This window comes from Vipera ursinii, assembly GCF_947247035.1.
Source record: "Vipera ursinii genome assembly, chromosome: 3".
Lineage (NCBI taxonomy): Eukaryota > Metazoa > Chordata > Lepidosauria > Squamata > Viperidae > Vipera > Vipera ursinii.
Window position 1 is genome coordinate 44,117,412 of NC_139516.1, and position 24,214 is coordinate 44,141,625.

A 24,214-nucleotide genomic window follows, 5' to 3' on the forward strand; every position below is an offset into this window, starting at 1 on the left:
GTAGGTCAGGCAAGGCAGTAGTAGATCTAGTGAGATTTTGGGACAAAACTTCCCACTTTGATCTTAGCAAAAAGTGTGAAGGGGGAAGGAAGAGATGCAGAATTATAGTTCTAAGGGAGCCTCAGGTGAGCTAAGCATTTTTGGTGATCTTGCAAAGTGATTGAAAAGAGCAACTTGGTAACTTCTTGGCAGGCACTGATTATCATTGCCAGATAAAGAACTATGGACTGAAATGGAAGATTATTTGCTGGGAGATATGACTGTGTCTTAGATCTCATGTCGCAGATGCTATGTTCCATTAAAGCGTGCTTTGGGTCCTGGAATACCTGTGACATATCAAATAACAGTTTCTGTGTAATTTGAATGTACAGTTGGTAAAATAATTGCCGAATACCTCTAGTATAATACATTTCAATCTTGGGAACTGACTGAATTGTACACAAGTAATTGGTCTAAGCTGCTATTACAGCTATCGTTGGATTTGTACATATTTATTCTAAGGCTGAACAGAACTTCTCATGGTTTGAAAGCTCCTCGTGATTTTTTCATCAGCATTTCTTCCATTTTCACCCAACCCTGCCTTGCATTCCAAATGGAGTAACCCCTCCTCCTTCCAATTTGCCACGCAAGAGCCTGCTGGAAAACTTCCTGTGCACGCATGGGAGCCATAAAAGGCTTATTCTGGCTCTTGTGTTTTTGTTTTTTTTCCCTTTGCTTGCTCCTTCACTCCCTCCCTCTTTTTTAGTTGATTCTAGCCTAGGCATTGAGAAAATACAGGTCATCTCAGTCATTTTTGCATATGACTGTATTCCAGAGCCAAACCAAAGGGTTGGATTTATTCAGCTGGAGAATTCTTTTCGGCACATTTTCCTCTACCAAAATATAATCTGCATCACTTTTGGATTTACTTCCCACTTATAAAGGACTGCAGCCCCCAGGGATCCCAAAGCACAGATGTGAGTAACAATCCATAAATGCAGTTGGAGGGATTAAGGGGGCAAATGAGAGAATGACAGGGAGATTTTGGAGTTCATCTTGCTGTCTTTTTCTTTTGCAAAAGGTCTCATTTCACAAGAACATACAGCTGGCTCCTCAATATTATACAGAAAAAGGCTATTTAGAGGCAACAAACTCTATGCTGTTATTTTTGCATTTTTCTTTTTTCTTTGCCTGTGGAGGATCTTTTTTGGTGCACAACTTCCATGAGATCTTAGATTAATTTAATCATAGAAGTTACCAGGAATTCATCTAATATTCCTCAGTAGTTACTGAGAAGAAAAATGTGACTCAGTTTGGCAAGCTGTATCCTTGATTTGTCAAATGTCATTCTGTATTTTAAACATTCAGGAGTATAGATGTGCATGCTATAACTGAGGAAATTGCATTTAAGCATGTGAAGCTAAGTTTACATGCCAAGACAGATATGCATTGGATATGCTGTCGGGATGGAGTATCTTACAGCATTTTTAAAAAACATTTGATACCCAGGGTGAATTTTCTCTAAGGGCAATTTCAGGCAAAGTACAATCTTTGCAGAAAGTGTACTGCAGTGCTTTCAAAAGATGTGAGAGAAAGAGGCAGAAAACACCAGGCTAGGAATGTTATTGGTGGTCATGAAAAAAAAAAGCCAATGGCATTGCATCTTTAAGATGTTCGAATAAATTATAGCAAGAATTAAATAATCTGTTCATATTCAGTATTGAAAGAATGACAAACAGCAAAATAGGAATAAATGATTCCTAACCATGGAAACAGACCTTGGTTGTGAATGATGCCTGACAGCAAATCTTATGAGCCTGCACCTGGCTTCTTGTGAAGTGGCTCCAGATACAGGATAGATTGACCTGAGTAGTTTGAGTTCTAGCTGGCAAGAGCTATCTTTATACCTGATATTAAAAACTATAAATATATTTTATGATCTTTTGCATGCAAAATATTTACTTAAATGCATTGTTCTATTGTTACTTCCCCGTATGTTTACCAGACAAAGAGGTTACACCAGAGTAAGATAATATTATATAGTGCAGATAAATCCTTATGCAAAAGAATAAATGGTCACAAAATTAACATCAGAAGCAATACTTAGAGGCAAGCAGGAGAAAATGTCAACCTTCCCATGACATTCAGTTTCAGCTCTTAAAAAAAATGCAGAAAAGCTGAGTTGTAACTTGCCAAGTGTTTAATTCTGTTATCTGAGGCTTCAACCTAGTCCTAGAGACTTATTTTTAATTCCACTGTAGGTGTTAATTAATTCAGCAATGAAAGGTTCCTTATAAATGCACTGTGAATGATCACTGGGTTTGGTTTTTACACTTCAGAATGATACACTGTTTTAAATTTGATTTTTCCTCTTATTTTCACTGCCATTATTTTGTTTTCCTCTTATAAATTAAAAAGGAAACTCCTTTGAGTTTGAGTTCAAGTGATTTCATGGATGTATTGATGTGTTTTCTTCACCACAGCATGGGGCCATTTTTGGAATAATTTTTGTCCTACCCTATAACTCTGTTCCCCATCTAAGTACCAACTCAGCCAAACCATCCCACTAAAGCCAGACAAGTTTGGCTTGTCCAAACCTTTGATCTAACAACAGACATCTAACAACCTTGGACCTGTTTTTATTTGAACGCTATGTTATTTGATTTTTTTTTCATTAAGAACAAATGAATTTGACAACTGAACTGGCCTACTTCCCTAGCCTTTTTCTTTTTTGGTTTGGGTTGAAAATCCCAGTTATTGCATTATAGACCAGTCTTATAAAACTAACTAAAGAGAGCTGCAGAAAAGATCTCAATTTGTATCAGCAGGATGCATGAATTATAAAATTCTAGATCAGCACCGATTTTTGAAAACAGACAAGAATTTAAAAATAAGTATTTGTAAGTGGCTTTAGAGAATAACCAAGCAGACGACGGGCTTGCTCCTGGGGCTACAGGAAAGACGGGACTCTTGTAAGATTTCCCAGTTGGTTGGACTTAGTTTGCGAAGCAAGCCGAGGTGCCCCCGCTGGGTGGAGAAGCGGACTCGGGCGCCAGCTGCCCCCCCCCCCCGGCCCTGAGCTGGAGGATCCGAGCCAGGCAGAGATACTGGAAAGAAGCACTGCTTTCGGAATAGAAAACGGAGGACACCAATGGCCTCTCCCAAGGGGAAGAAAAGAAAGACGGCACAGTGTTCACCAAACAGTAAGGAAGATAGAACCAATACACAGAAACAACAGAAAATTGATGGTTTCTGTCAGCCTATACCATCTGCAGTGGGTCGTGCATCCTCCCCCTTTCTCCTGCCGGATAGCTGCAAGGCTTTGGCATTGTTTGGGGATTCTTCCCTGGAGTGGGATCTGCGGGCGCAGGCTGAGGACAGCCAGTTGAGAAGCCAGTTGAGAGGCTCGCTAATCCCTCCACGTAATTGGATGACAAATGACTCAGCAGTTTTAAGTGAGTCAGCTCCAAGCCAGGATAAGGGACTAAAGTTGGAGTTTGACAATCATAGTGGATTAGATTTAGAGCTTGAAAACCAGCTAAGTGATAGCATAAAGGATTTCATCAGCCGGCACAGCATGCTCACTTCTCAGACAGTCCGGGCCATTTTTGACCAGTTTGCAGAGGTGCGTTTAAAGTTGGACTCTGTGATCAATCTTGTTGCTGCAGTACAGATGGAAAAGCCGCAGAAAATTTCGACTGGTTGCCAGACAGAACGACATGGTCAGATATCATCAATGGTGCAAACAAGGGAAGGAGTAAGTAGACAGCATATTGGCTGTAATGGCGGAAAAAAAGATGGTGAGCTGGATGGGCCTGAAATCCCATGTCACAGGTGTGTGGGGGGAAGCAGGCGACTGCTGAAGGAGCAGATTGTATTGAACATATATAATTCTGAGACAAATGAGGGTTCTGTAGATGGACTTCAAAAAGACGGATAGTGACCTTTTTGTCACAGCTTACTTGGAGTGACAAGGGGGCAATAGATCTGGTAGCATATGAATATCTTCCACAATGTGATAATTATTCCAGAATTCTTCTTAAGTTCAAACAACAGCTCTTTCCAAGTCTGCTCACACGAATGAGAGGATTCTTGGCTTTTTACCAGATTTTACCAACCCGAGTTTTTTCTAGTAGCGAAGTCAGCCCGTTGATCCAGAGAGCCCCTAGGGAGAGTGGTGCAGCACATGGGACAGCTGACTTGAAAAGTAAACGAAATAAGGAAAGTAAGTTAACTGAGACAGGGAGGAGATCTAGCATTACAAAGGAAATGTTGGCTGAGGCTTTGGTTCCAGCTACTGTGAAATTTCCTTCAATTGGCTTAATGCAAGATGAGATATTTGATTCTGCCTGCTTAGAAACTTTTTTTTACTTTCATTAACGGAGCAGCAAGAAGTACTTAAAAAACTTAAAGAGACGAGGAAGCTGCTGAAGCAGACCATTTCCTCTGCCACCCCTTTGGTGCCAATAGTTCTGTCCCCATTAAGTCATGACGCAGTTCTGGAGAGTCAGCAGCTTATAAGTTCGGGAAGCCAGATATCTGCGTCTATACAGCATAAAGTGCCAGAGACAGCTGACCTGACAGTGCAAAGTGCTGTGGGACGAACACCGGAGATGGAAGGTACCCAGGAAGGAATCTCCCAGTCCTCCTCAGTGGCAAAAATGATACCAAGAAACGACGTAAGCACGGAGCCTCAAGTAAAATCAGTTATTGTGGAGGCAGAGATTAATAGAACTTATGGATCTGCAAGCCTAAAAGCAACAGGCAAAGAAATGATGCCTAAACAGTCTTCTATGGAGCTCAGGCAATTAAATGGGTGTGTGAGCATAAACGGGGGAGGATGGGTGGAAGAGATTATTCAAGAAGCCTGACTAGGAAATAGCGAGCAATCACTTTCTTTAAGAGTCCACTTCCTCTCATGGAATGTGGCAGGATGGAGAGGGAGTTGGCGCACAGATGATTGTATTAAATTTTTAAACAGGTATCATGTAATTGCCTTGCAGGAGACCTGGGTTAGTGGTGATGAGGCCCCAATTGAGCTCCCTGGGTTTAATATTTGGCAGCTGCCAGCAAAGAGGGTAGCTATAAAGGGAAGAGCTACAGGAGGGTTGTGCATTTTGGTAAAAGCCAAATTAGGTTGGAAGGGAAATGAGATATGCTCGTGTGCCGGCCCTTTATTTTTTCAAGCAATCCATTTGGCATATGGAGGGAAGTCAATGGTATTTATAAATGTGTATGTCAATCCAGCAATGGGTGATCTGTGGGAGGCACTAGAAGTAAAGATATTAAATATACGTAAAAAATTTATAAAAACACCTTTAATTTTTGCAGGAGACTTTAATGCCCATGTGGGTCCTTCGTTGGAGCCTTTTGTTGAAAATGGTACAATTCCAGATGGTTATTTACATAACCAACAATTATGGGACTCCCAAGATAGGAAAAAGAATAAAGATGGGGGGGGGGAATTTCTAACAATGGTATACAACTGTAACCTTCAAATAGTAGGCCAGTACACAGAGGTTAGAAGGTGTCCCATAACCTTTTTTGGTCCCAAGGCATGTAGCTCTATTGATTACTTCTGTGTTTCTCACAGTTTAGTGGCAGGGGCTACTTCGGTCTTGACGTCACCAAGGCCAGAAAGTGATCATCTTCCAATTGAGATGTCCCTGGCACTCCCCTCTGATTTAAGGAAAAGGAACCAAATAATTCAACAAATAGGCTTCAACTTGGATATAGCCCAGGAGAGAAGGCTAACATGGAAGAGGGTTGATGGGAAAGCAGTGACAGAATTTATGAATTCATCACGCATGGAAGCCCTAGCACATATATGTTCAAATAGTATGGGTGAACAAGAGCTTATAGTATATTTTGTGGAAATATGTCAGAAATTGAAGCATTTTTTCCTGACTGCTAAGTCAATGGGCCAGTTTGATTCTAGTTACTCAACATGGTTTGATAATGACTGCAAGGAAGGGAAAAAACAGCTTAGTCTAATTGATATTTCAGCAAAAATTTATGCTAAGTATTTGCTTCATAAATTAGAAGACTGGATAAAGAGAAACAACATTCTAGCTGAAGAACAGTCTGGCTTCAGGAGCAGAAGATCTACAGTGGACAACTGTTTTGTGTTGGACCATCTAATAACAAAGTTTAAGTTTTGGAAAAAACCATTGTACGTGGTATTTATAGACCTGAAGGCAGCCTTCGATACAATTGATAGATCAATTCTATGGGATAAACTAGAGGCCATGGGAATAGAAAAGAAACTGCTACATTTAATTAGATTGTTATACATGGAAACCCAGGTAAGAGTACAAGTGAACAAAACAGGATCGGTAACAAATGCAATTCCAATTAAGAAGGGTGTAAGACAAGGTTGCATTTTAGCCCCAACACTTTTCAATTTATATTTAAACGATTTTCCAAAATGTCTGGTAGACTTATCACTAGTATAGGAACTAGTATAGGCCTATACGTATCACTAGTATAGGCCTAGTATAGGAACAAGACAGGTAAATTGCTTGTTATATGCCGATGATATAATTTTGCTGTCGGACTCACAGGTGGGGCTACGAAGGTCACTAGGAAGGTTTGCAGCATATTGTATAAAAATTGTTTGACAATTAACATAGAGAAATCAAAGGTAATGATATTTAGCAGGCAACAAAAGATGAGGAGATGGGTTTTAAATGGCAGAAGAATAGAACAAGTTCAGTCATTTACCTATTTAGGGCTAGTATTCCAGACAAATGGTAAATGGAATAAGCATGTAAAAGCCGGAGCTCAGAAGGCCGTGGCTCGGATGGCCCAATTAAACAAACTTATTTCAGAGAAAACTCCATCTTCATTAACCCCAGTGCTAAATGTCTTTCAAGTGAAAATTGAACCAATACTTACATATGGGGCAGAAATATGGGGATCAGTTAAGCTGCCTGGGCAGGAAATTCCTCAAAATAAGTTCCTGAGGAGAATTTTGGCAGTGTCCCCTGGAACCCCAGCATGCGTAGTAAGGGCAGAAACGGGAGTCCATGCGATCGGCACTAGGGCCATGCTGAAGACCGTTTATTATTGGCTAAGAATATCCTAGATGGAGGAAGGGAGGTTACCTAAGCTAGCGCTAATGGATCAGATTGTTTCAAGTAACAAAAATAATTGGTTATCAAGAATTTTGAAGCGGGTATCTAGCTTTGGTATTCCATCAAACTGGCAGCAGTATGATCATAGGCAGATTCGATCTTGGATCGCACAGAGATTTAAGGACATAAGTGCACAATCGGACATCGCACAGGTGACAGTAGCAAAAGTTTGCCCCTGGTTATCGGCTAATAAACAAATTTTTAAAATAGAAAAATATTTAACCTTGCCTTTATCTCCCATCATAAGGAGATTTTTTACCAAATTGAGATTGGACCAACTTCAATCAAACATGCTTTGGGGCAGATATAGGGGGATTCCTGTAAGTGAAAGAGTCTGTTTATGTGGGACAGGGCAAGTTGAAACAATGTCCCATGTAATTTTTGATTGCCCCCTGTATTCAGATTTGAGGGAACATCAGTTGGGCAGGATCTTTTATACTAGTACCCCTGTGTCTAAAGAGCGCTTCTTGCATCATTGTTTGTTAGGCTCTAATTTGCAGTTGGTGAAATGGATTGCCAAATATGCTGTAAAGTTGATGGAAATAAGAACAAAGTTGGTGCAGCAGAGTGTGGTAGATTGTAGGAAAGATCACTTGATTTAAAAATGTGATTTTAAAAGCAGTTTTAAGACTGTTTGGGGCAGACGCAGGGGTGATATTGTAATATAATTTTAAGCATATTTAACCTGTATCTTAAATCATTGTATTCTATCCTGATTTTATTTCGATTGTATTTTGTTTCAGTTTCATTTTAAATTGTATTTTATCCAGTTTCATTTGAATTGTTTTTGTCAAGTTTTAGTGATATTTTGTTTTTGGAACTTGGCAATTTGATATGGCCCAAGGGCTAATCAATCAATAAATAAAGATGATTGATTGCATTATACCAAATGAGTATACTGCAAAGGGGAAAAGGCCCATTAATATTTCAAAGTTAAAAACACTGACTGTTAAATTCACAATTCATATGTATGTACATATAGTTAACACTTTTAATATAGGCTTTTGCTCTGTTCTATGTTATTCTCTGACTTTATCATTGGGATAAATATATTCTAGGTGCTTGGTTAAGAATGTTAACTTATACCTGGATCTTGCTGGGCCACTGGGAGGATACTTTGCAGGAGATGCATGGTTAGGAGAGAAAGTTACACACACCAGTATTTAAAACTAAATTTGGGCCTAGTTAATATTTGGATGGGGAACACTGGGGAATGGTGTTTCCATCAGTTTGCCACTGGCTATCAGTTAAGGATGTATTCTGAAAATACTGCATGGCTTAGAACTGGGATTGTGTTTACTTATTCAGGGTCACAACAGGTGAGGAAGTGCAGATAGAGGTTCTTCCCTGGCAAGAAAAAAGTAATAATATTCCCATTACATTTTGGTATAAGAGAGATATTTGAAAGGGACAGCAGTGGGGAAAATATGTGCTTTTATTATATGAATTACATTTTAGGAATAATTAATTGTGCTCACACAGAGAGGGTCTCCTCAGGGTGCCGTCGGCCAGACAATGTCGGCTGGCGACCCCCAGGGGGAGGGCCTTCTCTGTCGGGGCGCCTGCCCTTTGGAATCAGCTCCCCTGAGAACTTCGGATGGCCCCAAATCTCTGGTCCTTTCGTCGCGACCTAAAGACATACCTTTTCCAACAGGCCGACCTGGACTGACGTTGGGGGTTTTAATTAATTATGTTTTTAATTTTTACTGGTTTTTAGTGGGGCTTTGTAAAATTTAATTTTTAATATTTGTATTTATTGTTTTTATTGTTGTTAGCCGCCCTGAGTCCTTCGGGAGATATAAGTCCCATAATTAAATTAAATTAAATTAAAGTGATAATATATACAATGTTATTACATATCTATATTTGTGAGCATTCTTGAGGTTTTTTTTCAGGAGGAAGAGGTGGAATATAAATTCAGAAATCAAATAAGCCAAGCCAAATAGCGGATGATGATAGCAACAAGGCCCAATTAATTTATGTATGAATTTTATTTAAATGTTTAATTATAGATTTTATCATACTAAAATTGTCAAAGTCCCACAGACCAGTCTAAATGAATTTTCTTATCTGAGGAAGTTAATATTTAGTAATGCCATCTATTCTAATTGTAAGAAGGATCTCTTCTGCATGTGTCATTTGAGAAAAAGGATGTCTATTAAAGCAAATGTCCAGTCAAACTGACATAATTGAAATTAGCACAATTTACATAATTTGCATAATTTTGTATTTCACATTATTTATCTGATTGGCAGAAAGGACTTAAATGGTATCAGTTGTTTGAACTGCTTTGGAAACAACAGACTTGGTGTGTTATTTGGGAGTGAAATTTCCACTCACATTTTATCCATTCATTTGAAGTTTGCTGAATAGGAGTTTGAGCTTTTATTATACAGTAAGTGAATTTAAAAAGCAGACAAACAAATCTGAGCATAATTGTTTTTCTCCCAAAATCTTATAAAATAGTCTATAAACAGAATACTATTGCTTAAGGCCAGATTTCTGCCCAAGTTGTTAGGTCCATTTAAAATAAATTGTTTGCCATAAAACAAGGTCAAATGAGTATTTGGAGCCAGTAGGCACATTAGTTGGCACAATAGCACATATTGGGATCATATTATGGAAATTCTTGTAAAATGGTTGCCTTGGTGGGCATGGCCAATTGGGAAAACATCCTTTAATCAGAAAGTAATTTAGTTACAAGTAACTGGAAATTAAAATGATTTTTTCTATTCATCCTGCACTTACCGGTAGTTTTACAGTGATATACTATTCCCATTGTAAAACAAGAATAGGAGCACTAGACTAATTCGTGTGTTAGCATCAACAAAAACTATCAAGCACATGCCAATTTATCTTCTCATTTTTGAAAACATGAAAAGTCTGATGGCATTTTATTGGTTTTTTATAAACCGTTGTGTGATACAGAGCAATATATAATCTGGGCCAATGATTATTCTGGTATAAATCAGTCTACTTCATTTAATGAAATGAACTCTACTTCATGAATGTATGGAATAATAAATGTGCTATCTAAGAGGCTGGGGATTAGGTATTATTGTCATAGACCAGGGGTGTCAAACTGCTGGCCCATATGCCGGTTGCATCATGCTGAAGCCGTGCCCACCCCAGCTCCAGCAATGCGAAAAAAGTCACGATATGTCACGACACATCACATGACATGGCGAGTTTGGCACTCATGTCATGGACACACAGGGTTGTCTTTTTAAAAATGCCTCCCTGCCATTCTTGTTTTTCCATGATCTATTTAAATTTCTGTTCTAGAGCTTACTCATTTTCTGGATTACATGCATGAAGCTTTTCCTTTATTTTACCTGCAAGAATAGGTGCATGCCAACTTGGTGGGGACCTCAGTTACATGCATATATTTGCTTATGCCTTTAAGGCCACTTAATTTCTTCCATTCCAAAGGAGAAAAAAAAACCTGTCTGGAAATAAAACATTCAGCCTGAGCCTGCTTATGCTCACATGGGGACACTGGAGCAGCTGCTGCTCCCTGTAAGCATAAGCAGCTGGGTCCATTTCTCCCTAACCTCATTTACATACTTGTCAGCTGTTTAGAGCAAGAGAGCAAAAATAATCCCTTTGCTTGTAATAGGAGTTTGCAGTTTTGACTGTGCCCTAATTAGAGCACCGTTTCCTGGTGCTCACAGCTCAGTGCTGTGCTGCACGAGGCAGCAACAATTTATGAGAGATGAAGTGGGTGTGAATGAACCAGGAAGACAAGAAAAAGGGGCTTCGAAGGAGAGATCCAAGAAAGAAGCAAAGTTGACTGGAGGAAAATCTTCATAGCTGGATAGAGGCTCTGATCTGCATTGAATTTTGGGGGTGCAAGAACAAAAGGAATAAATTTATCTTATCTTATTATTTAGGATCAATACCCAGCAGACAAAGAAATGGAGGATTAACTGAGAAGACCCAATAAAAGGTATGAGAGTTATTTATGTGTCTATAGAACAAAGGGGACAATCTCCTCTTGACTTTAAGCCCTCCAGATTGATCCCACAATCAGCATAATAACCAGAGGTAATACCATAGTAGCTGCAGTCTAACATTAGTACTTGATAGGCTACAGATCAGCTACAGAACCAGTCTGGGACTCCAGAAGCTGGTAGAGGACAGGAAGGTCTGGAGGAACATTGTCCATAGGGTTGTGATGGGTCGGACACGACTTCGCAGCTAACAACAACAACAAGATATTGGGAGATCATTGGTTCTAGCTCTGCCCTAGGTACAAAGCCAGTTATGTGACCTTGATTCAGTCACTTGTCTCAGCTCTAGGAAGGAGACAATAGCAATAAAAAACAACTTGCCAAGAAAGCTGCTGAGTGTTTTCTAGGCAGTCTCCAAGAATTGGACATGATTGAACAGACAAGAAAAAAAATCTAGAGATGGTAGAAAAGTCATAGAAAAGTTAGCTGTTAGGACAGAGAGATGCATCCATGAAATTCTCAAGCCACTGGAAAACTGCATCCCTATGTTTGAACATCTCGTTTGCTGAAACTTTCTTATGTTTTGTTGCAGTATACATGGATTACTAGCAGATGATTCCCTGTCCCTGAGATGGAAGTGCCAAGCATCAAGGACTTTCAGTGGAAAACTCTAGCACCTTTGCCCAGTCCAAGAGTCTATTCTTCCCTGGTAGAGGCTGGTGGACAGGTGTTTGCCATCGGGGGCTGTGATGACAATGGTGTGCCAATGGACTGCTTTGAAGTGTATTCCCCAGAAGCAAACCAATGGAATTCTCTGCCCCCGATGCCTACGGCCAGGGCTGGGGTAGCAGTAGCTACACTGGGCAAGAGGATAATGGTGATTGGAGGCGTGGGAGCCCATCAGATGCCTTTGAAGATAGTGGAGATGTACAACATAGATGAGGGAAAGTGGAAAAAAAGAAACTCTTTGAGAGAAGCCTCGATGGGTATCTCTGTGTCAGTAAAAGGCAAGGAATGTTTTTTTAAAAAAAAAATAAAAAAAAATGTGTAGTAGAAACAACTTTAGCTTTGAAGGAAGTACCTTGTCCTTGGATATATTTCTATTTATAATTGGTGGGATGAATGATTTTTTTTCTTATACAGTCAGTATTGTCTGATTTTGACCTTTTCACCTGAATTGTTGGAATAACCATCAATGAATTCGTCTGGTTAAGTTTATGCGGTTTTCAACCATCTGGCCTAGCACTCGCTGTGAAGTCTGTTTTGTAATTGGAAGGTGGCCTGACCTTTTCTTCTTCTTTTTAAACCCACACACAGCCAAGCATGTTTTGTATTCCTGCCAAATATGGAAGAAGTTGTTTATTCTGTTTGCTTTGGTGAAGTTTTTATAGCTCCCAAAGGACAGATAAATCAGTGCTTTCTAGTGCATGTGACAGGCTGAAGGTTTTTGCAAAGCATGGAGTGCCAAGATCATTCAGTAGGAATTTATATAGTAAGGTGAATGTGTGCAGTCAAGCATCAATCTTTTTTCCCTTCAGTATCTTTACCCTCACATTACAACCTGCTTTTGAATATTTGAATCATTTTAGGTATGTGTTTGCAATGGAAAGTATCAAATTGCTGTTATGGAACAGAAGGCCAGAAGCCTTCTTTTACCCAAACAAGCATTTACCTGTTTAAATGGGAACTTGACTGCAGGAGAGACTGCTTAGAGAAGAATTATTTATTGGAATTTAGCAATTTATCATTGCTGTTTCACATGTGAACATCTCTTATTAAATGGACTAAAGTCATAAATAACTTTCTAGCAAAAGCACTTGGTGGAAGTTTTATCCTTAGAGCAGCAGTCAGGCTATGTGATCTGTGGAACATGATAACAACAATGAATGTGTTTCAATTCAGAGATTATTCTGATTTTATATTTAAAATTTCATAGTTGGGATTTTATTTCTTTTTCTCTTCCTGTTCCAGACTACCGGATATATGCAGCTGGTGGAATGGGAGCAGATCTACGTCCTCACAATTATATGCAACATTATGATATGCTTAAAGACATTTGGGTGTCCTTGGCAACCATGCCTACACCTAGGTATGCTGCCACCTCCTTTCTGCGTGGCACCAAGATCTATGTTCTGGGTAAGAATACACCACAAGCATCTTCCCATTTTGCAGCTAACTCTAACCTTTACCCTAATTTATCTCCACGTACATAATTCAAGAACCCATTTCTTCTTCCTTAAACAGCTGCTCAAAATATACAGTGCTGGAAATGTCCTTTGAGTAAAAAATGTCTGAGCAGTAACTGTCAGGTTTTCTACAGGAGCCACAGGTGCATGGCTACATTTCTCCATCATGGTGGAAGGAAATAGCATTTACATGAATGTCACTTTTCCTGAGCAATATTGTGAGATTAAAGAGAGGAACCCACAAACAGGTTCTTGGAAAACAACACTGAAGTGCCATTCTAAAATCATCAGTCAGAAATAAAATAAGGAAGATCTTCCCTGGTTGCCTAAGGCAGCATATTGCCCCCAACAACCTGGGTCCTCATTTTACCAGCCTCAGAAGGATGGAAAGCTGAATCAACCTTGAGCTGTTCAGGATTGAACTCCTGGCAGTGGGTAGGGTTAGCCTGCAATACTGCATTCTAACCACTGCACCACCACAGCTCAGAAACATCCATCTCAGTCCCTGTTTGGCTATTTTTTGCCAGAAAGCAGACACATCTTCCTAGGCATAAGGATGAAAGGTGAAAGAGGAAAAATGGGTCTTTGAATGGGAATTGCCATACAGTAGTTTACATTCTTACATTTTATTGAGCTTTTAAACAATGCTATCATCCAGTTATTGTCCTCCCCAAAATGCATTTGTATTTCTATCATAACTACAGAAGGTTCAATGTGAACTGCAGTCTTCATGAGTGTAGAGAGCCTTAGCATTGTTCCTCCTTTTATCTTAAAACTATTGGGAACCTTCAGCCCATAAATGTTTTCTCCTCCTCACCTCCCAGGACCCAGATTTAGATGGCTAGCAATTTTGGAAGGCTCTACCTTCAAAGCTTTTAAATAGCCAATAACCTCAATGAAGTTTGCAGTATTTTAGAGCTTCTTTTGCAGTGCAGGGAGACCATTTTTAAGGAACATGGAATACTACTGTACCACATGGGTGAGGCTAACCTTGTTGCAGAAACATACAAGGTGGTGTTAGCCATCTCATTCATAATAGAACCCTCTAAGATAAATAGATAATGGGAGTTTTTTTTAAATAGCTTTCAATTACTTTCTAAAAGTCTAACTGCAGTATTTGTGCAAATATACCTGTGAATAGTTGTTCACATGGAAATAGTTACATTGAACTGCTTGCTTGACTGAACAGAATCATCTTGTTGTTTGCCTGAAGCAACTGTCTCATCCATTCATGAAAGCATGTCATCAACTCAGACCATAGTATCCAATAGTTCAGTATCAGCAGCAGGACACTGTAACACTTCATTGTTAGCTTTAAGGTCTAGGAAGTATTATAACTGGATCTGATGGAACTTAGAGAAAGCCACATATAGAATTGCAATGCATTTAGATGTATGGTATGTCACTGGTATTTTTACTTGTAACTGACCAGAAATATGCAAGAATGAAGGGAACCACATGTCTAGAATCAGTGTTCCAAATTCAGTGCTTTATGGGTTCACTGAATGCACAGAGATTCTGAATGTGTAGTTTTGAAGCTGTAAATTCCAAAGTTTTCTGAAGTGTAGGCAGTAATCCTTAGAAAAACAGGCAGAAGAGATACAGAAATGACAAAGTAACTTGAATAAAAGAGAATAGCTGCAAAAATGAGATGGACAAGGAAGACAATTGAAGTAGATAAGCTTGTCTTTTGGATTCTGAGTTCAAAAGGAGCCAGGCCAATTTATCTCCAACTTTTTCCCTAGGGTCCAAAAGAAACAGAGAAAAGAATAAAACGTATGAATAATTTATATCAGGTAGACTTCGTATTAATACTGTGTGTACACCTCTAAGTTAGTCTTGACTCCTGCTATTTGTTTGAACAAATCCATATAGTTTTCTTGACAATATTTCTAGAAGTGTTTTGCTTTCTTCCTTTGGCTAAGAGAAATTGACTAGAACTCAGCTGGTTTCCCACTTAAGACAACACTAAAACTCATGGTTTCCTTTTTCCTTGCTCAGTGCTTTTAACCACTACATCTCTAAAGTTAGTTCTAATCTGGGGGGGGGGGGAACAACCAGTAAATGGGAGCAAAAAGATACTAAGTTCTGATTCTTTTCTGAAACATCATGGTCAACTGGAGCTTTGCATGTCCAGTATAGCATCCTTACTAAGCATGACAAATCCAATTCAACTGGCATTTAACAGATTACATATTATATTATCCTCATCAGAGAAGTCTCCAGGAGCCCAACAAAGTAAAACAACTTAAATCACGATTAAATCCAGAATTGGAATTTGGTGGTGAAAATTAGTTATGTTGGTCCTAAAATATTCCAGTATTTTAATTTAATCAGGGCCTGTATTAAACCAACTGAAGATCATACAATCATATGAAAATTGAATTCTTCAGGCAATAAAATATGGTCAAGGAAAATAACAAGATAGCTCAAACATCCCCTTTGGTCTTTTTCTTTTCTCGTTATCCCTTTTTGAATATTATTTATTTAACTATTTAAATACAAATAAAACTTCTTTTGCCAGCTCCCAATTAACATTTTAGTTATTGCAATTTATAGCAATGTTTTGTTACAGAAGCAGGGCTGGCTTTAGAATAGGCTGTGTAGGTACTGGCCTAGGGTGCCATATGTCCCTGAGTCAGTACTATACAGAAACATCCAAATCCTATAGATTAAACATAATTAAACCAAAGCAGTTTTTCTAGTATTGGCTAAACAGTATCTAAGTGAATTATAATAAGCAGAGAACCTTGAGGCACCTTGTATTCTATTTATCTTTAACCATATGAGCTTGAAACTGTTTTCATTTACAATTTTATTTCCTTTTTAATAAATGATAAATACAGTTTACATTTAAACATCTACTCTTGTGACTAGTGTATCCACCAATTTCAGTCATTGTTGGTGACATCTGTGGCAGAAAATCTAATATTTGTTATGTCTCCAGAGAGGTAAAAACTATAGAACCAATTATTAGTATTAGCTCTTTTTTTAAAAAAAATATACTTTATGTGAGATCAAGATTACTAGGTTTTTCAGTTCTATCAAACTTAAGAAACTGGAAAGACTTAACATTTTTTTCACACAGGGTCGAGCTAATATAGGGTTTGTTGTCACACGTTCAGACTGTATAACTCAAGCCACCAGTGGTCCACAGTGGTCCTCCAAGTGATTACATCTTAACTGCCCCTCATTCATTAGCTAAAGCCAGTTTGCTACTTCTGCCTACCTCCCTAGGTTCACAAATTAGTCAGGTAGTCCGAGCTTGCACATTATCTAAGTCTGTCTCCCCTCTTTACCACCAATTAGCAACTTTCTCATGGCTTTCAGGATCGTTGTTTCCATCAAGAAATATCTTGCGGTGTTGCCTGAAGATCAGACATTTTACTTGCTGTATAGCAGCTAGCATTATAGAGTGGAAAGAATGAATAAAGGGAAAAATCTTTGCAAGAAGGAATTCCTGAGCCTAGTGCTTGAAATGTAGTCTTTATTTAGGAAATAACATGGTGACAGGAAACTCTGAATTACTTTCGTTTATCTTCAGCTAAAACACTGTAGGATGCTCTTGTCCCTTATGGAGTGATAGCAAATCAGATGAATGGTACTGGTCAGAGACGGTATAGAAAGAAGGCAAAACTGAGAAGAAAGTGATGAAAACCTAAGAACAGCAGTTAAGTAGATATGCAAAGCACTTTAGGCAAGGAAGTGAGAGTCCCCCTTCATTCTCACTACATCTATTGTCCGAAGGGTCAATAATTTTATCAATTCAGAAGGTTTGTACACAGAAAATTGAATTCGAACATTGATAATATTGCTAATAAAAAGCATTTGGAGACTGCAGAATCTTCCCTACACCCAACATACCTCTTTGATTAAATCAAAGAGTTATGTCTGAGCAGAGTGAAATGATAAAAGGCATTTCTGTTTTGATTTAGCTGTTCTCATTCTAAGACAGAAAAAAATGTATGTTCTAAAGCTTCCAAAGTTGGGCCAGGATCTTCTGTGACCTGCATAGAACAGGAAATCTATCACTCTCATCATAAGTCATGATATATAATACTCAAAGGTTAGTTCTTGGCCCCCTAGGCAGAAAATCCCACATTTTCCCCTGGCAGTTCTATCTGCTATATGGGCAATCTCTGTCTCATGGATTTTGATGAGTAAATAGGTTGTCTTCTTAATTAATAGCAACAAATTTTATACACTTTTTATACACAGTATGGTCTTAGAATGAGAGTAAATTCTGTTCACGTCTACGCTAAATTCTGTTCACATCTACACCAGAGCTAACACACTGTACTGAGTACTGAGGCATGAGTAGATATGAACTGGCTGGAGAAATCTGTGACTTGGTCCACACATCTTAAAGTTGTCCAGTTTGAAAATGGGCAGACAGTAGTTATCAAGCTTCCTGCAAGGGGAGAGCAAGAATTATAGAAGAGGAAGTGAGTTTTTTTTAAAAAAATTACTAAAGTAGTTACATAAACAGAACTTGCAGTAAAAAGCTCTTTTGCCTCCCTGTTGTTCATTCTTCTGGCAGCTGGTAAGCATGCTTAATCCTTCTTGGGTGATTTTAAAGCAGATATATTTTCTACAAATCTCAAACTCTCCCAGATGTGCTGACAGCTCCCTCTCATTTCTTACTCCAGTTCTGTGTTGAGGGAGTGATTATCCATCATGCCTTGATAATCATTTTGGTTAAGGCCAACTGTAAATATAAAAGAATAACACCACCACTAGCACACGCGCACACACACACACACACACAACAGTATATAAAATGGGCAAACTGCTGGAGACTGCTATGACATGCTTAAAGATCATAACTGTAACCTTGATAAAAATATGCAATGCTTTTGAAGCACAACTGATAGGACATCTATGTAATAAATGTATTATCCTGCAACACTGCATACTTTATGCCAAATATACAGACAGAGGTTTGTCTGATTTATGAACTAGAATAACAGTCTAAGAGTAATCATAATAATCAGTTGTGCCATGTGGTAAGTTAGCTTTATAAGTGAAATGTTCTTATAAAATCTGTTCAGCTGAGTGACTATCCAGAGAAAATTACTTAATGAGGGGTAATTCTTTTTTCCAAAGATTTCATAAGAAGTTGGATCTTGTTATTTCCTAATAGGACAAGGAAGAAAAGGACATAAAACTGAGTTGGTCTTTCACTAGCCCAGAGAATTCCTTTCCATTCACTTGTGATAGCATCTCTTTACCCCATTTTCCTCAGTTTCCCATTCCCTACTGCTTTCAAAATGATGAAAAAATAATATTGGTATGAAGCCAAGCTGACCTTTCACTACAGTATCTGCTTTTCTTTACTGAAGGCGGAAGGCAGTCCAAATATGCTGTGAATGCCTTTGAAGTCTTTGATATTGAGACCAGATCTTGGACCAAATTCCCCAATATTCCCAGCAAAAGGGCTTTCTCCACCTTTGTTTGCACAGAGAACAACATCTTTAGCCTTGGAGGATTGCGGCAGGGCAGATTGTACCGTCAGCCCAAATTCATGAAAAATGTGGATGTCTTTGACATTGAACAAGGTGGGTTCTTCTACGATTGCCTCCAAATTCCAATGTGGCTACATTTAGGTGTGGTGGGAGGAGAACAACCTTTTGATAACACACTTTTTATAATTAGTAAAATGTTGCCTCCATTTCTCCTGTGGTTTGCTATGTATTTTCAGCAATACTATTTGGGAAAATTCTGAAAGAATAAAAAATGGTGGTATGTACATAATGAACTGAAGTTTGCTTACTCAAGCCTTATAATGGGGTGTACAATCTGTGTTCCCTGGTTTGCATTTAACCTCTACAAGTCCTATTGATCCTAAAGAAATTACTGCCAAATTTCCATTATTAAATTTCAAACTGGGCAGAAAGGAAAATTGCTAAATACATGAAGAATAACTATATGAAACTATATGTATTAATATTAATTAGAATAAAATGTACTTCCATTCTGATTCCACCTACTTGTCTCTAGCAAATCACACAAAAGTAAAAAGCAGCCCATGTCCTAAAATGTTATACATCTCTGATGTAATAAGGGAATTAAGGTATGTAGTATAATAGTAAAAACTCTGGATTGCTGCTTTTGAGTTCACAACCCAAGTTGTATATTGATCCCTAAACATTTGAGAAGCCCGTCATCTAAATTATGTTTTCAAGCCAAGTGTTTGCATTGTAAAGTCTTCATTAGTTAATGTGACAACAAATGTACCGGTAATAGTTTAAGTAGCAAATATTTTTATTCAGTTTGGTGACTGCCCCTTCAAGGATTTCAAGAATCTTATTTATAGCAAAAATAGTTTCTCTCCAGGTGCCAGAAAATTCATTGTTCCAATTGTACTGCCAATTGTTCCTAAATCTATATTAAGTTTTAAAGTTCAGATGTAAAACTTTTATGTGAAATTCAGAAGTCCAGAAGTCTGCAGAGAAGTGAAGCAATTTATCATCTTACTGTGAACAGTAACTGCTCACTAGAGAGAGGACCCCACATATTATTGAATTAATGGAGGGGAGCAACCTTTTATGAGATTCTCTTGAACTTCAGATTCTCATGCTTTCTGATGCTATGGGCTTCAGATTTGCTAAAACCCAGGAGGGGTTGGATGTGGAATGTTAACTTTTATATGTTAATCAATGTTAATATTTTAGAGCTCTGTGTAGAATTTTACTGGTAACTGGATAAAGATAAACTTATTTGATTTGCCTATTGTTAAGAAAAAGTGGCAGCGTGCTGGCTCAATGGTTAAGACGTTGGGCTTGTTGGCTGGAAAGCCAGCAGACCAGGTTCGAGACCTGAGCACCACATAGTGGGGTGAACTCCTGTTCTCAACCCAGCTCCTGCCAATCTAGCAGTTTGAAAACATGTAAATGCGAGTAGATAAATAGGTACCATTTTGGTTGGAAGGTAAAAGCGCTCTGTGATGCCAGCTGGCCACATGAGAACTGAAATGTCTTTGGGTAACACTGGCTCAATGGCCTTGAAACGGAGATGAACACTGACCCCCTATAGTCGGCAACGACTAGTGGAGTATAATCTGCAGTGACTTCTTTTTTTATTGCTAATAGATGGTTATGAGATGAAGAGTTTTATATTTATTAATTAAGAGAAGATGAGATTATAAAAAATTTTTATATTTGTTGTGATGAGGGTGGGAAGCTGCTTTCTTAAGGGGAGGTTCTTTTTACTTTTGCCTTCTTGCACTTTTTTCTTGGTGCTCTCCATTCCTCAGCAAACTGGTATCTTTCCTGAGGCCTGCCTCAAAGGAGTAGAATTTTTCTGGTAATAGTATATATTCAGTGGGGTTGACTGAACAGGTCCCTACATTGCTGCACTAACTGTATTACCATAATAATTTCCCCAGAAAGCAATGTCCATATATGTACATCATTGCATTCTGCAGCAGTTAACAATGGCAAAGGGCGGGAATACAACTGAAAGACTTGGTGATCATGTCTGCATCAAACAGTAAAAAAAAGTATAAGGGGGGGGAGGAAATATGAGCACTCAGAATATATCAGTGGAAAAAGATCTATTGAGTTATAGGCCTCTAGCATGTTATTAGCTATGAAAAATGTCATGATCATTTAATAATGCATCAGGTTAATTTTCAGGAGGCTGGATGAAGATCGATCGCTCATTTTTTCTGAAGAAACGACGGGCAGATTTCATTTCTGGCTATTTAAAAGGAAGAATTGTTGTTGCAGGAGGACTAGGTGAGGATTTTTTCCCCATCCCTTCAAAGTTTGAACTATATTTTCCTGAAACGGTTAGGAAATAGACCCGTCCATGAGTCTACCTCAGAACTTTTCCAACGAGTGCAGCTATGATAGCCAAATTATCTGAAGAAATGTTTAAATTCACAATTATTTGTACAGCTCTGAATATGATACAGTACAAAACAAATCAATTTCCTCTCTAAAGTGAGAGAGACAACCAAATCTATATTCAGGGGTAAGAAATGTGTGTGTGTATGTGTGTCTATATTCATATCAAAGCAGAGGGAGGGAAATCACCTTTTTCTGAAACTGGACTCAACATGGCACGTAATCGATTCTGTCTTCTGTCTAGCAGAATAACAGCACTACAAATCCAGCTGATTTAACTTGTTTTCTGTGGTTTCTCAAAATCAATTAGTTAAGAAACAGCAATAATCTCTCCAAAAATTATGGTTCCCACAGCAGTTTCTTCAAGTTTGGGAACTTGAAGATGTATGGACTTCACCTCACAGAATTCAAGAGTCAGGCTCAACCACGCAGGCTGAGGAATTCTGGGAGTTGAAACATCTTAAACTTTCCAAGTTTGAAAAACACTATTCCAAAAGATATATTTGCTCCAATTATGCATACATAAACAAACACACATACATGTATATCCTTTTTAAAAACAGTAATCAGTAGAATGTTGATTGGATGGCTTTGGGAATTCTGTGCATTTTCTATCTGTCTGTAATCATATTTCTCTCAACCAGGAAACCAGCCAACTGTTTTGGAATCAGCTGAGGCCTTTCATCCTGGAAAGAATAAATGGGAAAGTTTACCACCTATGCCTACTCCACGATGTGCTTGCTCCACCATTGTGGTAAAAAACTGCCTTCTAGCAGTAGGTGGAGTGAATCAGGGTTTGAGTGATGCCGTAGAAGCATTATGTGTATCTGATTCCTAGCAGGCACGTCATTGGATGCTCACCATTCATAGTGATCTATAGACCAAGAAATAGCTCTGTAGCCTTTAAAGCTGGGCCAGTATCTTCAGTACATGAAAAGTTGACACTTTTCCTTCACCAACTCAAAGCAGCACTGCCTTGCTTTCCTCTGATTCCTTTCATAGTGTCCTTTGGAAACAACAAATTCTTGCTCCATGTAACTACACAGTCTTGTGGTTCTGTCAGCTGGCAGAAGCTCTTTACTATAATGATGTCATCATCTCTCCAAGCATTATGGAGCACCAGTGACTCATGAATTTATAAGACACTCCCACTGTCAACTCTGAAAGGCCAAAAATCAGGCCAGTTTTGTAATGAAGCAGTCAAGGTTCATAGCATGACATGACATTTCATCCAAGGATTTAAGAAGCATATCATCTAGGACTATGAGAAGATTTTGCCTTCCTCTGAAATATCATGTACTAGTCACAGCTATTGAACAAAATCGTTAAGATTCTATGCTAAGCTTTTCCAAGTACTTTTTGAAGAGTAACAATGGAAACAAAGAAGGGAATCTCACAGAGCTAGAGTGCAGTGTGTCCCAGCATTCCTGAGCTCTTTGAATTACTGCCATTATGATAATGAACTTAATGTCTTTCTGTGGGAATCTTGAAGAGTTTGTAGTCTTCAAAATCCCCACTGTGATATTGCCATATAGGGATTCAAAGCATCTTGTATGAATGTCTTCCCAATCATGCAGCTTATGATGTCGAAGTCACGTCAATTTGTGCGAGAGCAACAAACATATTACCTTGATTAGTAATATATTCTATCATTAGAATGGCAGAATTGTTCTGTTCAAAGGCCTGAAAACAAAAGGTGAAGAATCAAATTCAGGAGAAGAATGCCTCTGCCCCAGGAACCAAGATATTACTCCTTTCAATGACCCTCCCTCCCTCCCTCTTTGTGTGTGTGTATGTGTGTATCTTCTCCAACTCCACTATTGGTTCCATCCAAGGCACACAAAGTGTGGTTGAGTTTAATATAATTGATGTCTGAGTAGCAGGGAAGTTATGGACTTGACTCATAGCCACTTTCACACGTCCCATGGCAACAGCAACATTTTGGTGCAGTCTTGCTTGTCTTTTTTAAAAAAATCTGTTTCATATATTGTTTATTTATCTTCATTAACCTGCAGGGTGAAATTGTCAGTTTCACCCAAGTGGCACAATTGATCAGTTCTGGTTAGTTATTAACAAGTAACACAATTAAAATCAATGTTCATATTGTAACTTGAATAATTCCTACAGGCAGTTAGTGTTCTGTTCTTATACAGAGAAAAGAGAGAGCCCAAAGTTTACAAGAATACTATTCTTGGTGTTGATTTAGCTACTATAGAGCAATCACACACATACACTAAGGGTTTTTCTGCACTGCAGCCTTAAGCTGCTTAGCTCTTCTGTACATGCTGCCTGGAAACGAAGCAGGCTTAAGGAATCCCTTTCCAAATTTCGACCTTTCGTCCTCTTTGGTTATAATGATGACCAGGTGTCTCATTTGGATTGTAGTTACCACTGGCCCTGACTGGTGGATTCCTACCTTCTTTATCCCTTCTCCCATTCCAGGAACATACAAGCAAATTGCTTTCTGTATTGTGGGCAACAGAATTTAAGGTTATGTAGTTTCTACTGATGGACCTTTTCTGTGAGCTCCCCACCCTCATTGACTCCCCCTCACTTTCTTATCTGGTGCAGCCACCATTTAAAAAGAACACATTACATTTTTATCATCCCTGTTTCACTTGGCTGCAAGGGAAAACTGACAGAACTCTTGTCCAGTTCAAGAGATTATACAAGGGGGGGGGAAAGGTCATATTTCACCATTCAGCCTGTGAACTTGCAAAAAAAAAGTGAAATGAAGAAAACAAACAGAAATTCACCATTCTGGTCCCTGTAGGAGGGGGCAGGAGGGTGAGCAGACCAGGACAAAATGGCAGTGACAGGAAGGGGCATTCCTACCATAGTGTGTGGTAGCTGAGTGGAGTGGGCAGGTATAAGTACGTTGAAACCAAAGGCGCAGTTCAACAGAATGACACAAGTCAGAAAACATTACTTTTAAGCATTGAGAAGAGGCTCGGCATTCCTGCTCTGAAGAAACAGCCAGTGGCTTATATTGATGGGAATTAGCTCTGCAAATTGGTTTCAGTCCATGCTCCTATCATGTGACCTGTAAAGAAATCTTCAAGTCATATTGCTACCCAACCCCCCCCCACCCCACCCCGCAGTGAAGGCCT

The 24,214-nt window shown here is 38.8% G+C and overlaps 1 protein-coding gene across 2 annotated transcripts; it reads left to right on the forward strand.

Annotated features, from left to right (window-relative positions):
• The first annotated feature begins 767 nt into the window (after positions 1-767).
• Positions 768-22,980, forward strand: KLHDC8A (kelch domain containing 8A). 2 transcript variants are annotated; one of them, XM_083360584.1, is made up of 7 exons: positions 768-956; positions 11,009-11,064; positions 11,661-12,075; positions 13,040-13,204; positions 18,597-18,812; positions 20,892-20,993; positions 21,749-22,980. In XM_083360584.1, exons 3-7 carry the CDS (start codon positions 11,700-11,702, stop codon positions 21,940-21,942), a joined length of 1,053 nt encoding a protein of 350 aa, XP_083216710.1. In that variant the 5' UTR covers positions 768-956; positions 11,009-11,064; positions 11,661-11,699; the 3' UTR covers positions 21,943-22,980. The 2 variants fall into 2 exon arrangements, with proteins under 2 accessions (XP_083216710.1, XP_083216709.1); XM_083360583.1 differs by lacking the exon at positions 768-956 and having other exon boundaries at positions 10,821-11,064.
• Positions 22,981-24,214: the final 1,234 nt, after the last annotated feature.